A 17,871-nucleotide genomic window follows, 5' to 3' on the forward strand; every position below is an offset into this window, starting at 1 on the left:
GGTCCGCGCACTGGCCCCGCCGAGTCAGGTCGTTGGCGCGGAGTGGGACAAAGCTCCGGCGCCGCGCCACGACCCTGAGCTCCTGGGTAGCCTCTTGTTGTTGGACATGACCCTCCCACAGCATCTCCCTCCCCTGCGTGCGAGGCTGCAAGGGCTTCCGCACCTCAGCCTGCTCGTTCTGCCACCGGCTCTGCAGGGCCTCCCTCTCCATCCTTCCCTCCCTCTTCCCTTCCCCTTACTGGAAACAGCCTCACCCTGTTGAAAGCTCAACCAGAACCACCGTCCTGGGAGAAGGGGTTGCCGCAGTGGCAGTGCTCGGTGAGCTCCCAGCACCAGCCTCCCCACCTCGAGGGTGGTTTTCTCCCCACCTCGAAGCAGTTTTCCTCTCCACCCTGCAGAACACTGGCTGCCACTGTGCCCTCCACCCCCAGCCACACTCTCCCTCAGGGACTGGTGCTGGGACCAGTGCTGTTAAACATCACTGTCAGTGACATGGACAGTGGGATCGAGTGCACACCCAGAAAGTTTGCCGACAACACCAAGCTGTGTGGTGTGGTTGACACCCTGGAGGGAAACAATGGCACCCAGAGGAACCTTGACAGGCTGGAGAAGTGGGACAGTGCCAGCCTCATGAGGTTCAACAAGGCCAAGTGCAAGCAAGGCCCTGCAAGGTTGGAGCAATGCCAAGCACTGGATTGACAGCAGTCCTGAGAAGGACTTGGGGGTGTTGGTTGATGAGAAGCTCAACGTGATCCAGCAATGTGTACTTGCAGCCCAGAAACCAACTGTGTCCTGGGCTGCATCCCCAGTAGCATGAGCAGCAGGTGAAGAGAAGTGATTCTCTCCCTCTACTCCACATTGGTGAGACCCCACCTGAAGTGCTGCATTGAGCATTGGAACCCCAGCACAAGAGGGACATGGACCTGTTGGAGTGAGTCCAGAGGAAGCCACGGAGATGGTCCGAGGGCTGGAGCACCTCTGCTATCGGAGACAGGCTGAGAGAGCTGGGCTTGCTCAGCCTGGAGAAGAGAAGGCTCTGGAGAGACCTTAGAACCGCTTCCAGTGCCTAAAGGAGCTGACAAGAAAGGTGGAGAGGGGCTTTTGACAAAGGCCTGTAGGGAAGGGACAAGGTGGGATGGCTTTAAACTGACAGAGGCTAGATTTAGATTAGCTATTAGGAAGAAATGGATAAAGTTCTTCACCCTGAGGCTGGTGACACGCTGGCACAGGGTGCCCAGAGGAGCTTTGGCTGCCCCATCCCTGGCAGTGTTCAAGGCCAGTTTGGGACAACCTGGTCTAGTGGAAGGTGTCTCTGCCTATTGGAACAGGATGATAACTTTAATGTCCCTTCCAACACAAACCATTCTGGGATTCTGTGATTCATTTCCCCTCTGATGGCATTGTAATCAAATCTCATGCCTTATATACACTCCCCCACCCCCGTGCCTTGCAAGACTGGTCTACAAAGGGAGCAGATAAATTGAATCAGGAAAAATAAGTGCCTTTCTGCCACCAGGATTGTGATCCTTTGTTATGGCAAATTTCTTGGAGGAGACAGGTCCTTGCAGAGGCAGCAGCAGCTCCTGTTGCTTTGTGGTCTTAACCTTCCCAACACATCAAGGTAGTCTTGGAGGTTTCAATGAAATTTTTTCTGTGGGAAGATGCTTCTTCATCAAACCCAAACTGTGAGCAGAAAGAAAACAGCTAATCCCAAGTGCTGCTTCAGGGTAACAGTGGTGAGATCCTCAAACCTGCAGTTCAGACAGCCAGGATGCCCAGTCTGGAAGAAGATGTTGCAGGTTGAATGAGCTCCTCACCTAGCATTCTATCCCCACCTTCACAGCCCCCAAATGCCCATGTTCTTCAGGATGTGACGCTCCTCTCTTCTCCAGACAGCCTTAACTACTCTGAGGTGTGGCAGTGGTGACTGGACACAACACAGGACCATAAAGGAGCTCCGTTTCCCAAGAGCAGCCACCCACTAAGCCATAAGACAGGCCACTATGTCATTTCTTTGCAGCATTTTTAGAAAGATCCAATATGCCATAATCTGCTCACAGTTTAGGACTGACCTTGTGGGGACACTTTTGTGGAATAAACTGTGTTTATCCAAAGCTGTCCTAATGCTTTTATTCACAGTTTCAGAAATTACCATTCCACGTGCCACTACAGGTCCAGATCAGGCTTAAGACTAGTTCTGTCTGCACATACATACTGGTGTGAGAAAACGCTGTGAAGTGTGATAAGCATAGATAAGATACAGGTACTTTAGGAAGACAAGTTTGGTCATGTGTTTCCCTCCAAATAAAGTAATTCCTACTATACAGAGCTATATCGTGCCTAATTCAGGTGAGGATTAGCAACTATCAATGAAACTTTTCTGTAAGTCAGGAGAAATACACAGACTTTACAGCAATTAAAAATAAAACAAACCCCAAACCACTACTTAAATCATAATAAAGGTGCAGTTATGAAGCCACCCATGTGAATTAGACCCCTTTGGAAAACACATTCATACATTTTCACACTTTGTGGGCAACAAGATTTATATTTGAAACCCCATTATCATAATTCTCTGAAGTTATACCTTTAAAAAAGGTTTATAACTTTATCGCTAAAAATATAAACATTTCACAGAACACTACATAAAGATTCATAATTTAAAAGCTTCAGTTAAACTCTGCCCAAAAATAATCACCTCCTGACAGCAAAAAAGCCCAGTTAAATGTGCTGACTTACGATTCACCACAGTATATGACTGCTTCACATTTTAATGTTCTTTATTCTGTTAATACATGTTAGGGCCACACCTCATGTGGGAGGAAGTTGCTTTTGCAATCCTTTTGTAGTATTTACTGTTGATAGGCAACACTCCTGGTGGGGAGTGAAGATATGATTGTTCCATTGTGAAGACAGAACTTTTACACAGCCGTATGACATTTTAGCATTCAGAATATCTGAATCTCTGTCTAATGGTGTGGCCAAGAATAACGTCCAAAGTTTTTCTTTCAAAGGCTTATTGCTTGAATTTCCAGGTTGTCCTTATACAGGAATCACTTTTCTGGTAAAGTAGATGTCACCAGGAAAAAATAAAGTTAAGTAAAGATAGGTTAAGCCCTTTCTCTCTCAAAAGCGGCTCAGCTCTGTACAGTAAAACCATCAGCTAGCACACCTGAGCTCCTGTGCTAACAAACTCCCTTGTGCCTATCATCAGAGCAGTACAGAATATAACTTAAAAAAAAAAAACGTATGGCAAATTGCCTGGTAGCAAACTACCCACAATTATCTGTATTACCCAACATCCTGTGAACATCTGCTTTAAAGGTGTTCTCAAGTACTGTGTCCCTGAGGCCACATAATTCTTTTTTGTACCAATTATGCAGAACATACCAAGATACTCAGTTAGTTTAGTACCAAACTTGTTGAACATCTCTCCCTAGTGTAAAGCACGGTCTCCACACTGACTTTCTTCCAGGTGAGCTTTGATAAAACTGCAAGTATCAGTAAGAGCCCAGAGGAGTAACCAGCACCCTCTATACTTCCCTCTTGCCAGGCATGTGGAAAATGGGGAGCCTTCCTGACTCATTACTGTTTGGGCTCCAAGGGAAGTATGTTGCAGTATGCAACATGACTCAATTAAGACAGGTTTCTGTAGCTTCCCTCCCTTCACATTTGCTTTTACATAGACCATTTCCACCGGATTGCTCAACATGCTGCACAAAGATAAGCTCGTTTGGCATTACTTGTATTCAAATGGAAAAATAACCCGAACCCAAAACCACTGAAGTAGTTTCTGATTAGTGCTGACTTCTCAGATTTAAGTTAAATAAAAAATAACTGTTTATGTATACATTTTAATTTCAGATTTATAAAAAAATACAGACAGTGATCAGATAGACAGCATATCTGAACTGTGTATCTAAATCGACTGGGATTTGGTAATCCCTATTAGGCTTATTTTACTGTGAAATACTCTATGTTCATGTAGAAGGCTGTAAATATTGTTTTCAGTCTTTGATAAAGCCCTTAATTCTATATCAGCAGAACCCTTAAGCAGGGCTTATCCTCCTATCTCCCTTAATTTAATGTAAGCTAGGGAACTGTAGACTCCAATTTAAATGGAGTCAGAGTCAAAGCACACAGAGAAACACTCCATGCCTGTGTTTTTTTAGAGGACCAACCACCTCTCCAGAGTGCGACAAGGCAGCAGTGTTCAGACCTGAGGCATGGGAAGTCCATGTGGCCAACCCCACCACAGAGGCTCTTCCTGCTTCACCTAAAGGCCCACCATGGTTGGAGAGACTCTCATGTTGCATGTGGCACAAGCCCCTGCACAGGCTGTTCCTGTTCAGGTGGACAAACCTTTACTGCCAACAGGGATGTCTGTTTCTTTCTTGCAGACGGCTGTACCACACCAGGCCTGACCAGGCACCACAACTCCTATATTCATGAAGCTGAGAAGTTGCGGGCTGGCAAAGGCAAACATTTCAAATACTGGGTTTGCTGTACCAGTGCTGGTCTTGCAAGTGCCACTTTGCCTGTTTTATCTTTGCCATTAAAGGCTGTGGAGTTCATTCAATGCAGACAAGATGCTACACATACAAGAGGGGTAGAACCCCACTACACCTGCCAATCATTCACAATTCAAATCTTTGCTTCACTTCATCTGCAATCATTTTTGCGATGGCAAGGGAGGAGGTAGCAGCAGGAGAAGGGGCATTTCTGACATGAAGAATTCTGCTTCCAATATCTCCACTGCCTCCATCAAATACAAAGTCATCTACCAAATTTCCATCACTGTCCAATGCTTGAGCTCTCACTCCGGACGGACCCCTGCAAAATAAAGGATGGGCTCATCATCACAAAGAAAATGTTTTCTGAAGTCAGAAAATCAATCATGACCTTGTAAAGGTGCCCAGGAAAACAATAAGGAGGGCAGAGCACGGAGTCAAAGCCTAGTGAGGCTTTTGGGCGAGCACAAGGAAGTTTAACACTTGTGATGCAGAGTGGAAGATGTCTCGCAGTCACTACCATAAAATGAGGGCAGAGCGCCAAGCAGAGGTTCTTCTGTATCTTTCCTGGTTGTGAAGTTACTCTCCTTCCCACAAACACAAACATGTCCTGTCTTTTCAAAATGGAAACCCTTTGTTTTGAAACAGCAAGCCTTATCAAACACTAATTTCATGCCAGTGGTATAGTGCCTGAGCTGGATAACTCCCTTTTACCATGCTCAAGCTTTTCTTATTCTGGATTTTCTCCCTGCAAATGTTTGGACAGTTAAATCCATCCATCCCTATGTATTTAAAATGCCTCATCTTTCCTCACAAGTCTCTGCAGTTCCTTAGCATTTTTAAACTCCTCTGAATTAGTTTCTCTCTCCACACAGTAAGAAGGTGAATATAGTTTTACTGAGATGATGAAACTAAGTATTCACCCAACAGCAACTCAGTCTGGCTTCTACTCTGAATTTCATCAGTGTTTTGCTTTCTTTGTGAACTCAGTTTATGTTCAGGCTACTGAATGTGTCACCAGGATAAAGTGTCTTTTTGGTGAATATGTCACAGCTGTGAATTTCAGCCTATGGAGGGTGCAGAAAGTCACACAAATATTCATCAAACTTGACTGCACACAAGCAAACGCAAAAGGCTTTCCTGTGGAAAGTATGGAAATGCTTCTTTGCTTTGGTAGCATATTTTGGTGGAGGGAGTAAGCTAATGCTACCTTTGCTACTGTTAAAAACTGTTTAACAATATAGTAACACTGGGTGTAACAGGAAATGTTTTCTTTACCTAAGTACATCATTGACAGTGACCTCAGGGATGAACTTCTGCAGTTGCTTCACCTGTGCACTCAGGAAACATGCTCTGTACATTTCACTCATTCCGTAAGACACGTTTCTCAGCACAAGCTTCCATAACCCACTGGAGAGAGAAAAAATAAGTGCACTAAGAACAAATATTCCGAATGAATGTAGCCACATCAAACTAAGAAGGTATCAAATCCAACTACATGGCTAAAGTTCCCATTCCCAACATCAGTAATCTGATCATGCTTTCTACTTGAGAAATACATGGTTTTCCTTCCCTGCTTCAACAAACCTTGCTTACAGACCTGCAGCATTGCATTTACATCCTTTCTCTGAGAATTAACTCTGAACTCCAGTCCCTTCTATGTCCAGGATTTTTCTCTGGTCCAGTCAAATGGCAAGAGACTGAAGCCCTGTGTGCATGAGGGAAGGCAGACATGCTGCTTGAGCCTTGTTTTCCCACAATCATTCTGACAAGATCACCATACTCCTAAACCCCTCAGTTTTCAGCCAATGAATCTTGCTATGTCTTTGCAAATCTTGTTTCCTTGCTTTGCTTTCTTCAAGTCTTCCAGTATAAAATTCTACAGACAATAATCACTATGTTTTTGACTCTTTAATAAACTGCATTAAGTTGAACTGCTTTCCAGAAAGGGGGTTTCCAGTTCTCTGACCAGTTCAGCCTCTCCTTGGATCTCCCCAGTATTTACTTTTTCGTCCAATTTCTAAAATTGAACACTTTGTCATGGTCTGTCCAGCCCCTCATAGAGAAGCAAGATTTGTCTCAACTTCCACAGATACTCTGTTCATTTCTGTTTGTGGTTTGGCAATGATTCCCAATTTCTCTGACATGCTTTCTAAGACAGCTTCCTGGCCTCAGTTCATGGCTCTTAACATTATTTCCTTGGCAGCCGGACATTTTTTAAATATATACTGATGGTCTGATAAAGTTTAACATGGCAATCCAGACCACTCTGTGTTCTCTCTTCTGAACATCTTCTGCAAGTATTTTAATCATACTGACAAGGCTGATTAAAATACTACACTGCATTGGACCAAAACCAATCCTGGAAGAGCTCCAGTAGCAGCAACATGGCTGACCAGTACCTTCTGATGAGCAGGCACATTCTCAGACCAGCTGAGACATGTCTTGGTAATTTATGAAAATTAAAATATTAGGTCACATGAAGTCAAATGTCTTGAAGAAGTCTGCCCTCATCAGCACATCTGTCTTTAAAAACACAAAAAACTTGGTAAAACCAGGCTTTTTGACAAGAACTAGCTTCTACGGAGTCACAATTGGACATCTAATGACATTTAAATACCTGTGTTCAGCAGACAAAAAGACAAGCTATTACCTGTACGACACAGCATCTAAAAAGTCTCCAGTGTTGAAATCAAACAATTTGTAGCCCTCTCGCTTGAAGGCTAATACTGCATTAGGACCAAGCCACACACTGCCATCCATTCTCGGTGTGAAGTGAAATCCCAGAAAAGGGAACCGAGGATTGGGAACCTAAAGTGAGATACAAGAGTTATTACAGTTGTTGCAAACAAGATAAGAGGAAGAGCCGCGCAACCACTTAAGGTGAACAAATTCATCCAGGAAGCATGGAAAACAGTCGTGAGGAGGAAAGCACAGACATTTACAGTTTAATGTGTGAGAGACTGAATGAAACAAACCAAAGCACAGTAAAGGACTTGTCCTCCCAATAAAGGGAAATAACTATTTTCAAATGAAAAAGTGAAAAAAGAAGTAAATTTGCCATTTTATTTCCAATCACTACAACAAAATTCGAGTCATAGAACCAGACAATTGGCTCCTGTGCAGGTTTTTCTGCTCGGTAATTGTGCAGTTATAGCACATAACTAATTTAAACCAATATAGAACTAAGCAGGGCCAAGTAAGACTGCAAAACAAACAACAGGAAAAAAAAGTACACATGATTTCTCAGGATGTAAGTCAAGCCACAACAAAACCAACAACGCACTAATGCTATTCACCAGCAGTAATTATACTGCAATAAAATAGATTATAAAATATTAGCAAAACCTCATCATTCCGTATGGCTTAAAATAACATGTCATTAGCAAGCCTGATGAATGCTAATAATGGAGTTTCGTTTTTGTTTGCAAATAGAATACAGTGTACTTGTGTGCAGAGGCTGAAGCAGAAATAAGCTGTCACTATGCAGATACAGGTATGAAACAAGCACACTTCCTCGTGTACTGATCTTTAGCTATTTAGAAGAGGTGACTGTGTTGTAGTCTGAACATAGCAAGCATTGGGTATTTCTCAAAAAACAGTACTGCTATGATTGAGAAGTGATTTAAGATATATTCCTTTTCTGTATTCAGTGACTGATTTTTCTGTTTAAAATATGCTTTTCATACTTTTGCAGCTTACTGCAACCATTCCACAAGCTACACTACATTTTCAGTAATCACTAAGAATCACTAAGTATCAGTAAGAATCAAGCAATTTCCTGATCTTAATACCATTATTTGGCCATACTAACCCCCCCCCCACAAAAAAAAAAAAAAATCAAGTGGTACAAGCTATCCTCACACAGCCATGGGAAAAGGCTGGAAGGTATCCTCACATCCCAGCCAGTTCCTCCCTCCCATTTCAAGACAGGATCTTCAATAATTCCCAGGTGAGATGAAGTCAGACAAATTCCCCATGCCCAGGGTTCCACAATTTTTCTAGGGTGACCTACTCCAGTGTTTAGCAGGGAAATCTAAGTTCATATTTGAAAGGCATTACTTCAGTGTACTGCTTGAGTTAAAATCCTGCCCTAGGAATTCCCTCTTCTTGCTTGATAACTTCATTTTTTGTCTTCATCACACTATTTGTCTATATTAAATGGGGTAGAAAGCTTGTACTCTTCCTCCTGCATCTATTTTTTGTCATACAAAGTAAAGCCAATTCAAAGATGATGTTGAGAGGCACATATCTAAATCTGAGCTTTGGGTACTAGCACACAAGATTAGACTCTAGGTCTAAGTAGTTAGTTATTTACTGTTGTACCTCACTGACTTCTGAATCCTGCCTACAGATTTACTTTATAACAGAAAGAAGCCAGGCTTTTGTGGACATGGGGCTATCATGCTGTACATTTCATTCTTTCGCTATTAAAACAACAAAACCAGACAACAACAACAACAACAACAATACCCCAACACGAAACACAAATGACAACAGAAAAAAGACTAGCTATAGTTTCCCTCGTGGTACTTCTACCTGTTCCTCAAGAATTAACAAAAACAAGCTGTCGTGTCAGAAAGCAATTGAATCTACACCCACATCACTGTCTGCAGTCTAACAGAAAAAACCATGAAATACTGCCCGTATTTCTGTAGGTTTAGCATTTCTTAGAGTACACCAGGAAAGACAAAGAAGAGAGTACATACTGGATAGATATTTCCTTTAACCATGTAAGACTTCTCTGGTTTTAGCACCAAATAATCTCCACGAAAGGGTATAATACGAGGTTCAGGGCTGCAGCCACTGATCTCAGACAGGCGGTCTGAGTAAAGTCCTGCACAGGTCACAATGTGCCGACAGTAGATTTCCTCACCCTGTGGAAAAACAAAACAAAACAAAATATAAACCACATAAAAATGCAACATACCTACTAAAAAAACCACCCATCACCTACCAGCTTTGGAAGAAAATGAGTCAAGGCCAGAAAGAAAACCAAACATATTTTCAGGAGGGAAAAATATTTGTTTCATTTGTACTATTCTCTCCCTTTACTCCACTCTCGTGAGACTCCACCTGCAGTACTATGTCCAGCTCTAGGGCCCCAGAATAAGGATTTGGACCTGTTGGAGCAAGTCCAGAGAAGGCCACAAAGATGCTCTGAGGGCTGGAGCATCTCTCATATGGAGAAAGGCTGAGAGAGCTGGGGTTGTTCAGCCTGGAGAAGGCTCTGGGGAGACCTTATAGCAGCTTTCAGTGCTTAAAGGGCCGACAAGAAATCTGGAGAGAGACTTTTTACAAGGACATGTAGGGACAGGACAAGGGGGAATGGCTTTAAACTGAAAGAGGGGAGATATAGATTAGGTGCTCCATCCCCCTGAGCATCTTCGTGTCCCTCTCTGGACTCTCTCCAAAGGTCCACATATTTCTTATGTTGGACCCCCAAGAATTAATCAATTAAGAATTGATTGCAGCTGTTTTATAGAAGCAGTCCTAGATGACACTGATCATGTTACTGAACAGCATCTTTTAACTGTTTTTAGAGAGCTGAATAATCCACCAGGACTCAACAAAAATTCTTAAGAAAATGAGAAACAGCTTCCTATAAAGCAATTAAATCTTCAGCTTAGTTCTTACCTTTGAGTTCCTAACAATGACTGGGTATTTCAGTCCTGTCACAGAATTAGACAAGAGAAGGAATTAATAACAGAGAACTGACAGAACAAGCAGCTTGTCACAATGAAGGATTCTTCCACTGGAATATCTTCAAGCTATGGAGCAACTACTGTTGGACGTAACAGATGTTGGACATAAGTGTATGAATTAATAGGGATTTTTTTATTCTTCCATATGTGTACTAGCACAGATCCAACCTGGCTTCCAGGATAAAGAAAAAGCACTACTACAAGAATAAAAATGCAATATTCAGCTAAATCTGATTTTAATAGGAAATAACAACCTTCTTCCTCAATTTTACTATAATTTTATTCCATCACCTTTAAATGTTTCAGGTGAAGGGTGACCTGCCTGAAAAAAAACCAAAACAAAGCTTGCTCAATAATCTTACTAACATAATTTTACCTTTTGTCTCATTCCCACAGGACAGAAAGGTTCAGAAATGTCATTTCAGTTAAAACAAATGTGTTTTCAGCAAAACCTTTGGCAGGATTGTAGTAAATGAAGGAAAAAAACTTGCCTTACCATCTTCACTTTCTGAAGAACTTTCTTTAGCCATCTCCATGTTTGTAACTTCAAAATCAGTCAAGATTGTCCCACCTGCTTCCTGGAAATCTTCTGCATAGGATTGGGCCACTTGTTTATAATTCACAATGCCAGTATATGGAGAATCAAGGGCCATCAGACCCTGAAACAGTATATACATAAGAATAGGGAAGGATGTATGTGGACTTTGGTCTTCAATACAGAGACTATTTCATCTGGAATGATGTGCGCTGCAGTGGAGAAGTGAGTCCTGCTGCTTCCCTATCCCTGCCTGCTTGTTTCTAGCCTCTCCACATGCCAGCTCCAATGTTAGTGTTTGCTGACAACTAGTATGGCAAAAACTACTTACAGTGGATTAAGTAATCGTGTAACTACAGCATAAATCAGTCTCCTCAACAAAGTGCTTAATGATAAAACAGGTTACCCAGCCTTTGCTTCAGCTAATAGCTACTTATCATTTTTCACTATGCACTATGCAATTCCACCTTCAAATGGTCACTTGGGAGCTCTACCTGGTGCATGGCTGTTGCCAATGCCTCTTGCAAGGCTAAAAAATACAGTCTAGCCAAGGTGCAAGAGTTACTGCACTGCATATCTGAGAGAAAAGTGCCTTATTTAGACAACAGCCTACACTTGTCTTAGCAGAAAGCAAGCGTCAAGCCCAGTGTGTAGCTGTAATTCTTAATGTTTCTTAGAGACGCTTTACTATATTTACTCAGAAGAGGCTCGGTTTCTCACATAATTTTTATCATGCTAGATGTCATCACAATATTTTCCTAGTTCTGGCTCTAAGATAAGGATAGTAGCACTGCTTTATCTCCGAGAGATGCTGCAAGTGTGACTACATTAAAAGATTGTCAGCCACTGAGATACTACAATAGCAGGGGCCAGTCACATGCCCAAGACAACCAGAATGGTTGGTAAAACTGTATTTTACATAAACTCTTTATTTCTATTTGATAGACAGACAGGCTGAGAGAGCTGGGGTTGTTCAGCCTCGAAAACAGAAGGCTCTGGGGAGACTTTAGAGACTCTTCCAAGGGGCTGATAAGAAACGTGGAGAGGGACTTTTTACAAGGTCCTGTAGGGACTGAACAAGGGGGAATTGCTTTAAACTGAAAGAGGGAAGATTTAGATTTGATATCAGGAAGAAGTTCTTCCCTGTGAGGGTGTTGAGGCCCTGGCACATTTTGCCCAGAGAAGCTGTGGCTGCCCCATCAGTAGCAGGGTTCAAGGGCAGGTTGGACGGGGCTTGGAGCAACCCGCTCTAGTGGAAGGTGTCCCTGCCTGTGGCAGTGGGGGTAGAACTGGATGGGTTTTAAGGTCTCTTCCAAACCCAAACCATTCTATCATTCTGTGATTCTATGATAACACCATTCACGTGCCATTTGCTTACAATTAAAGGGCTCAGCTCAGGAAACCAAGGTAAATTAAGAAAGAACCATCTGAATCTACTCCTTTGCAGAAGAAAATACTCAGCTGGATCTTGAACAAGCAAACAATGTTTTAAGGAGCCGATACAAAATGTTTACAGGGGAAAAAAAAAAAAAGATTCCTCTCCAGAAAATTTCTGTCTGTATCTACAACCACTCACAGAGAGTCGTACAGCGACACCAAAAGCAAGCTGCCAGATGAAACAACATGGGGAATTTACATCCAGGTTTTCCTTGCAACCAAAGACACATTAAACAACAACAAATCTGTGCTCCATAAATTGCCCACATTTCTCCTGCTGTGAAAATAAACAGGCTGAGAAGTGCTACACAACAACCACATGTGTAGGAAGCAACTGGATTGAAACTGGCTTGATCCCAATCTGCACTTACAGATGGAAGTCTTATTATCAAGCTTTATTGTATGGTAAATAATTTTAATGGGAATGAGCAGAATCATCTCAGCATAATCTCAGATAGAGCAGCTGTAACCTGGGTGAAGGTAAATCTGCCTATCAACCACAAAAACATACAAGCAAGCACCTGCAAGGAGAATCACAGAATGATTTGGGTTGGAAGGGACCTTAACATCATCCAGTTCCAGCACCTTTGCCACACCTTCCACTAGACTAGGTTCCTCAAAGCCCTGTCCAACCTGGCCTTGAACCATCTCCCCCTTGAAGGGGGAATAATTACAGATTAAATTTAGGAGGGAAAAAAAAAAATCATCATTGATAGGAGCATTGGTTTTTTTTTATTTGTTTTGGGTTGAGCTTTTTGTTTTGTTGGTTGGTTTTGTTTCTGAGCACATACATACGTCAGGGAGGACACCTCTGGGTAAAGCTGAGAACAGAATGAAGTCTGAACAATTTGTAGGCTCTGTCCATTTTCCTATAAATTCAGTCCTGCAGAAGGATTAAGGGACTGCAGACTCCTACTTTGACTCAGATAAACCTGATTCCTTTTGTAGGCTGCAAGTGAAATGGATTACTTGCTCTCCAGTTTGTGAATGCTGGCCCTTAGGAAGCAGCCCCCATGTGCAATTAGAGCAGTGGCAACTCTATATACCTTCAGCATATGGAGAACTAATTAATTATGAACTGACAAGTAAGAGAACAAGAAGAGGTGAGCAGGAGAAACCTGGGGAGAAAGTGTCACCAATGATTCCGCGACACCACCTTATGTTGTATTAGACCTGATCTGATCTGTATGTAATGGCAAAAGCATGTGAAGGATTGGGTTGAGCTAAAAAGTTCCAGAAATAAATGGATACATTTATTTTTGTTGACAATTATATCTCTTTTGAACTTGTCCCCCATGCAAATTACTTTAAGACCAGAAACATATTTATGTTAAATTAAAAAACAATGTCACCTGAGAAACTGAGATCTTACATGCTAATTAAAAGTATGCAATCTCTTACCCTGCAGAAGGGTTCTTTTGCTTGTATTTCTTTTGTTCCAATCAGTTTCAGACCTGGGACATTGTTCTGCAGCCCTCTTTCATACAGAGCTTTGAGTCTTGGAATTTCATCTTGTTCAACAGCTACAATTAGCTTCAGAAAAGATAACACGGCAGACCAGTGAGCAAAACACACACAGACAGTTCAGGTCTGGCATCAAGCCCAAGCTAACAAGCAAACAATAGTGAGTGAACAGTGAATTCTAATCCAATGAGGGGGAAATGTCATTTGTGCCATTAGTTGCACAAGATTCTATAAATACCAATTATTACTGAAAAAGCATTAATACATTAAGGAGAGTGAAAACCAAATGTTAAACTGTAGTTTAAGCTACTATCAATGGATAATATCTACTAAAACTACCAGACTACAAATCTGAATGTCAAAGAAGAGAATATTATTTTAAAGAGACACTGTGATGCTTCCAGAAATAAAACCGAACTAACCCAAGTTGTACAAATCTCAGTCTCGATAACAGAGTAACACCATGTTCTCACATGGTGTCTGAACTGAACTATACCAGCTTCACTTTGTTGAACCATGTAGTCAGCTCACAGCTACTGCAAGAGATTTATCAGGCTATGAATGACCTGTGTCAGGTTTGCACAGACCTTGCTACTTCCAGGCATAGCTCAAGTCTGACACAGGCTCTTCTGTGTTTGAGAAGTCACTAAGTTCTCCAAACCTGGGGCTGCTTTATGTAGGACTTGCTGTAAAGCCTCACCATCATCTCTCCCGGAACAAACACTGCCGGGGAATGCGATGAGGAAGTACACAAATTTAGTGTCAGCGAAGGACCAACAATGCTGCTGGGTCAGCTAACCTTATCCAACTTCGAATTTACTCCTACCGAGCAAGTCTGCTTTCTTGGGCTTTGAGTTGAGAGCAGGCCTGTCACAACAGGTGTATTGCTGTACAAATCCACAGTGCCATCTTGTGACCAGAATCGCAATGGACGGAGCACAGCCAGGCCGGGACAAACACCACCTGCACTGGTGCAGGGGCCATCAACACTGTGCCGCTTCCAGGCATTTCTGCTCGGCACCCCAGAGCTGGTGAGATCTGCACCCAGCTCCCCGTGGGTGCTGAGCTAGGGGGACTTGAAGCGGCCGGCGCTCATCACATCAGATAGGGTCTGCGCTGGACTGAGAAAGAAGACCCAAGATGTCTGTGAGCAACCTGGAAAGGGGCAACCAGGGAGGTGAGAAAGTCAGGTGATGGTTTAAAGTGACTCGAGATGGTTCTGACAAGAGCTGACTGTAAAGAACTGCAGAAGACCTTCCAAGGTGAATGAGCAACTGAAAATGGCAGATGAAATTCAATGCATATAAATGTGAAATGGTGATCACAGAAAAAGTGGTCTTAGCCTCACGTATAAAATGATGAATTCAAGATCAAAGTTACTACTCAGGACCAAGATCTTGGGGTAAGGATAGACAGTCCTATGGAAACATCAGCTCAATGCCTAGTGACAGCTGAAAAACCCTAAACTGAGTATTAGGAACAATGAGGGTAAGGATACAGGAGAACACAGATAGTATTTCACTGCAAAAATCCAGAATCTGACCACACCTTGAATGCTGTGCACAACTGTGGTCCTCATCTTCTATCAAAGATGCATGAAACCAGGAACAGGTCAGAGAACAAAGACAGGGTAGAGAGAGTCATGATAAGCTTCTCTAAGAGGAATGACTGAGCAGAGTAAAACTTACCAAGCGGAAGGGACAACTTTGGGCGAGAAAAGGATATGAAATTACATGTAGCTTGGATATTGTGAGCACAGATCAACTGTTCATGAGCTCTTCTAACACAAGGGGTAGGGGCTCTCAGATAAAGCTTGCAGGAGCCAGGTGCAAAATGAAGCAGTGAGTTGCTGATCTGTGGAACTGCTCATCAAAGTATGCTCAGATGCAAAAGCTTTTTATTGAAAGACACCTGGAAGATAAATCTATTGAGAGTCACCACAGAAAAAACACATCAGGCTCAGAAACTAATCTGAGCTGAAAATAGTTGAAAGCTGGAAGAATTAATAAGAGCTTGTCCTGTTCTCACTCCTTCCTGGGTCTCTCCAGAAACTTCCAGAAATGGGATATAGGGTTGGGTAGACCTCAAATGAATCAGTACAGCCACTCTTCTGTCCCCAGCATTTCAGGTTGTGTTAGGTGGATGTAACATGGCATAAATGCATGTAGCTGGGTCTCATCTGGAGCTGTTTTTAAGTCTTTTCAGAGTCTGATATGCCAAGAAATAAGGTATGCACATACTGAGAGCCTTCATGCTCCTTGGAGCTACACAGGTGCCCTTCCATGGGGCTTGGCTTCCACCATTACCTGGCATATTTTAGCTCAGCCCACAGATAAGGACCTAAATAATTTAGGTCCAGAAAAGAAATTGATTTGAGTTGCTGGAAAGAAGAAAAGAAAAAGGCACCTTCATTCTGAAAGTAGTAAGCGTTGCAGAAACTCGTCTTGTGGGAGAAAGATCACAACCAGGCCTCTGCTATACATTGTAACATTACATTATACAGTCTCAGTTTCCAAATGTACAGTAAGAACACACAGCAGTTCCTATACCTTCCCACATTGTTTATACGGTATTCCCTTCTGGTCACAGTACTCGTAGCAGAGGGCTGCTCCCTCTACACACAGCTTAGCTTTCAGAGATCCAGGGGTGTAGTAAATTCCACTGTGAATCACACCACTGTTACGTCCACTCTGGTGATGAGCTAAATAGTAAGAAAAGTACGTTATTAAAATGCATGTTCCAACGATTAGTTCACACCTTTTCCTCACACCAATTACCTCAGCTGTCAGAAAAGCAAGGTCTTGAATCAGTGTTACAATAGATGCTCATATAAGGTAACTGCACAGCAAACCCAATTCCTCCCTTGGCCTCAAAAGGCTAGAAAAACACTGACACAGCAAGACCCAGTTAATAATAAACCATCACAGCTTGCAGTGTATTGAATTAACAGGCAGAATAAAAGATAATCACAAGGTTTTCCTCCAAGACACTTGCAGGCCAATCAACCAAAATTTTGTACATGTTCAAATTAATTTTAAGAAATTAAATTTTTAAAATTAAACACATCCTTAAAGGCCTCCTCTAACATAACATCTGTGCAATCCACAATTTCTAGGGATTTGCTGGTAGCCTGGGTAGGCTTTCAAGTATTTGTGAACTGGAGTAAGTTGCTATTTGCTCTTTGTAACTAAGTAAAACAGAGGTGAAAAGTATCACAAACATTTTTACTGAAGTAATTTGGGCAGGTTCTCCCTCATAACATATTGACTCCCAAAGGTCATTCCTGACACAACTGTTATGGACCTAATGTACATCCCATGTTGGAGATAAAAAGCCACTTCATATCATACACGTAACACCTCAAGAACGTGTAGCCCGGCTGGTGGAGCTATTTAAAGCAAGACCTTGGGCTCACTGGTATTACTGTGCATTAGCCACTGATGTGATCCCTTGGGGTTGCTTCTACCTACCCTGAGTGACTGCGTTATCTGCATAAGCACTTGGAGTGAAGACTGCTTATGGTGAAACTGCGCTTGTGCTTGAGTGAGCCAGAAAAGCTTTCAATGAAGCAACAGGGCTTATTCTTTCTTATTTCAAAGCCAGGATGGATGACCAGGTGAAGAGCGCCTCAATATTTCCTGTGCAAGCAGACAACACTGGGATCTCTGCCATTTTACTCTATTTAATGCTGGGCCAGTAACTAGTGACCATGTTCCTGAGTATCTGTTAGTTCTTTGCCTTTGATAAATTGCCTCCCATGCAATTAACAGCACCTTGCACAGCATATACAGGGATATGCACAATCACAGGGCAAATGACTGTGGTTTACAGCTCTGACAGTTAACAGTCAGTCATAGACTTTGCCTAAACCAGCAAGGGGGCAAACCATGGCACAGGGTTGGAACTGGATGAGCTTTAAGTTCCCTTCCAACCCAAACCATTCTGTGATTCTAGGATTCCCCTTACATGCACGTTCACAAAGTACTTTGGCGAGGGTGCCCTTCAGTACAGGATTTCTGACAGGCTGACACCTGCTGAGCCCGAGGTGAGGAACACACGGCGCCATACCCAGCTCCTGCTCCTTCTCCAGCACGGCGAAGGCGAGGGAAGGATGCCGCCTGACGAGCTCCCTGGCCGAGGCCAGCCCCACGATTCCCGCGCCCACCACCACCACGTCGAAAGTGCTGCCAGACAGACAGACAGACAGGGCGGTGAGCTC

General features: G+C 42.8%; 1 protein-coding gene across 1 annotated transcript; it reads right to left on the reverse strand.

Moving 5' to 3' along the window:
- Positions 1–4,637: 4,637 nt before the first annotated feature.
- L2HGDH (L-2-hydroxyglutarate dehydrogenase) lies at positions 4,638–17,844 on the reverse strand (the record flags this gene model as incomplete). Its single annotated transcript, XM_010023956.1, has 9 exons — positions 4,638–4,833; positions 5,790–5,921; positions 7,165–7,322; positions 9,221–9,388; positions 10,149–10,183; positions 10,713–10,875; positions 13,590–13,721; positions 16,202–16,353; positions 17,721–17,844. Coding segments are annotated over 9 exons (1,260 nt in total), but the record flags the coding sequence as incomplete, so codon positions are not given.
- Positions 17,845–17,871: the final 27 nt, after the last annotated feature.

This window comes from Nestor notabilis, unplaced genomic scaffold (assembly GCF_000696875.1).
Source record: "Nestor notabilis isolate BGI_N333 unplaced genomic scaffold, ASM69687v1 scaffold23470, whole genome shotgun sequence".
Lineage (NCBI taxonomy): Eukaryota > Metazoa > Chordata > Aves > Psittaciformes > Psittacidae > Nestor > Nestor notabilis.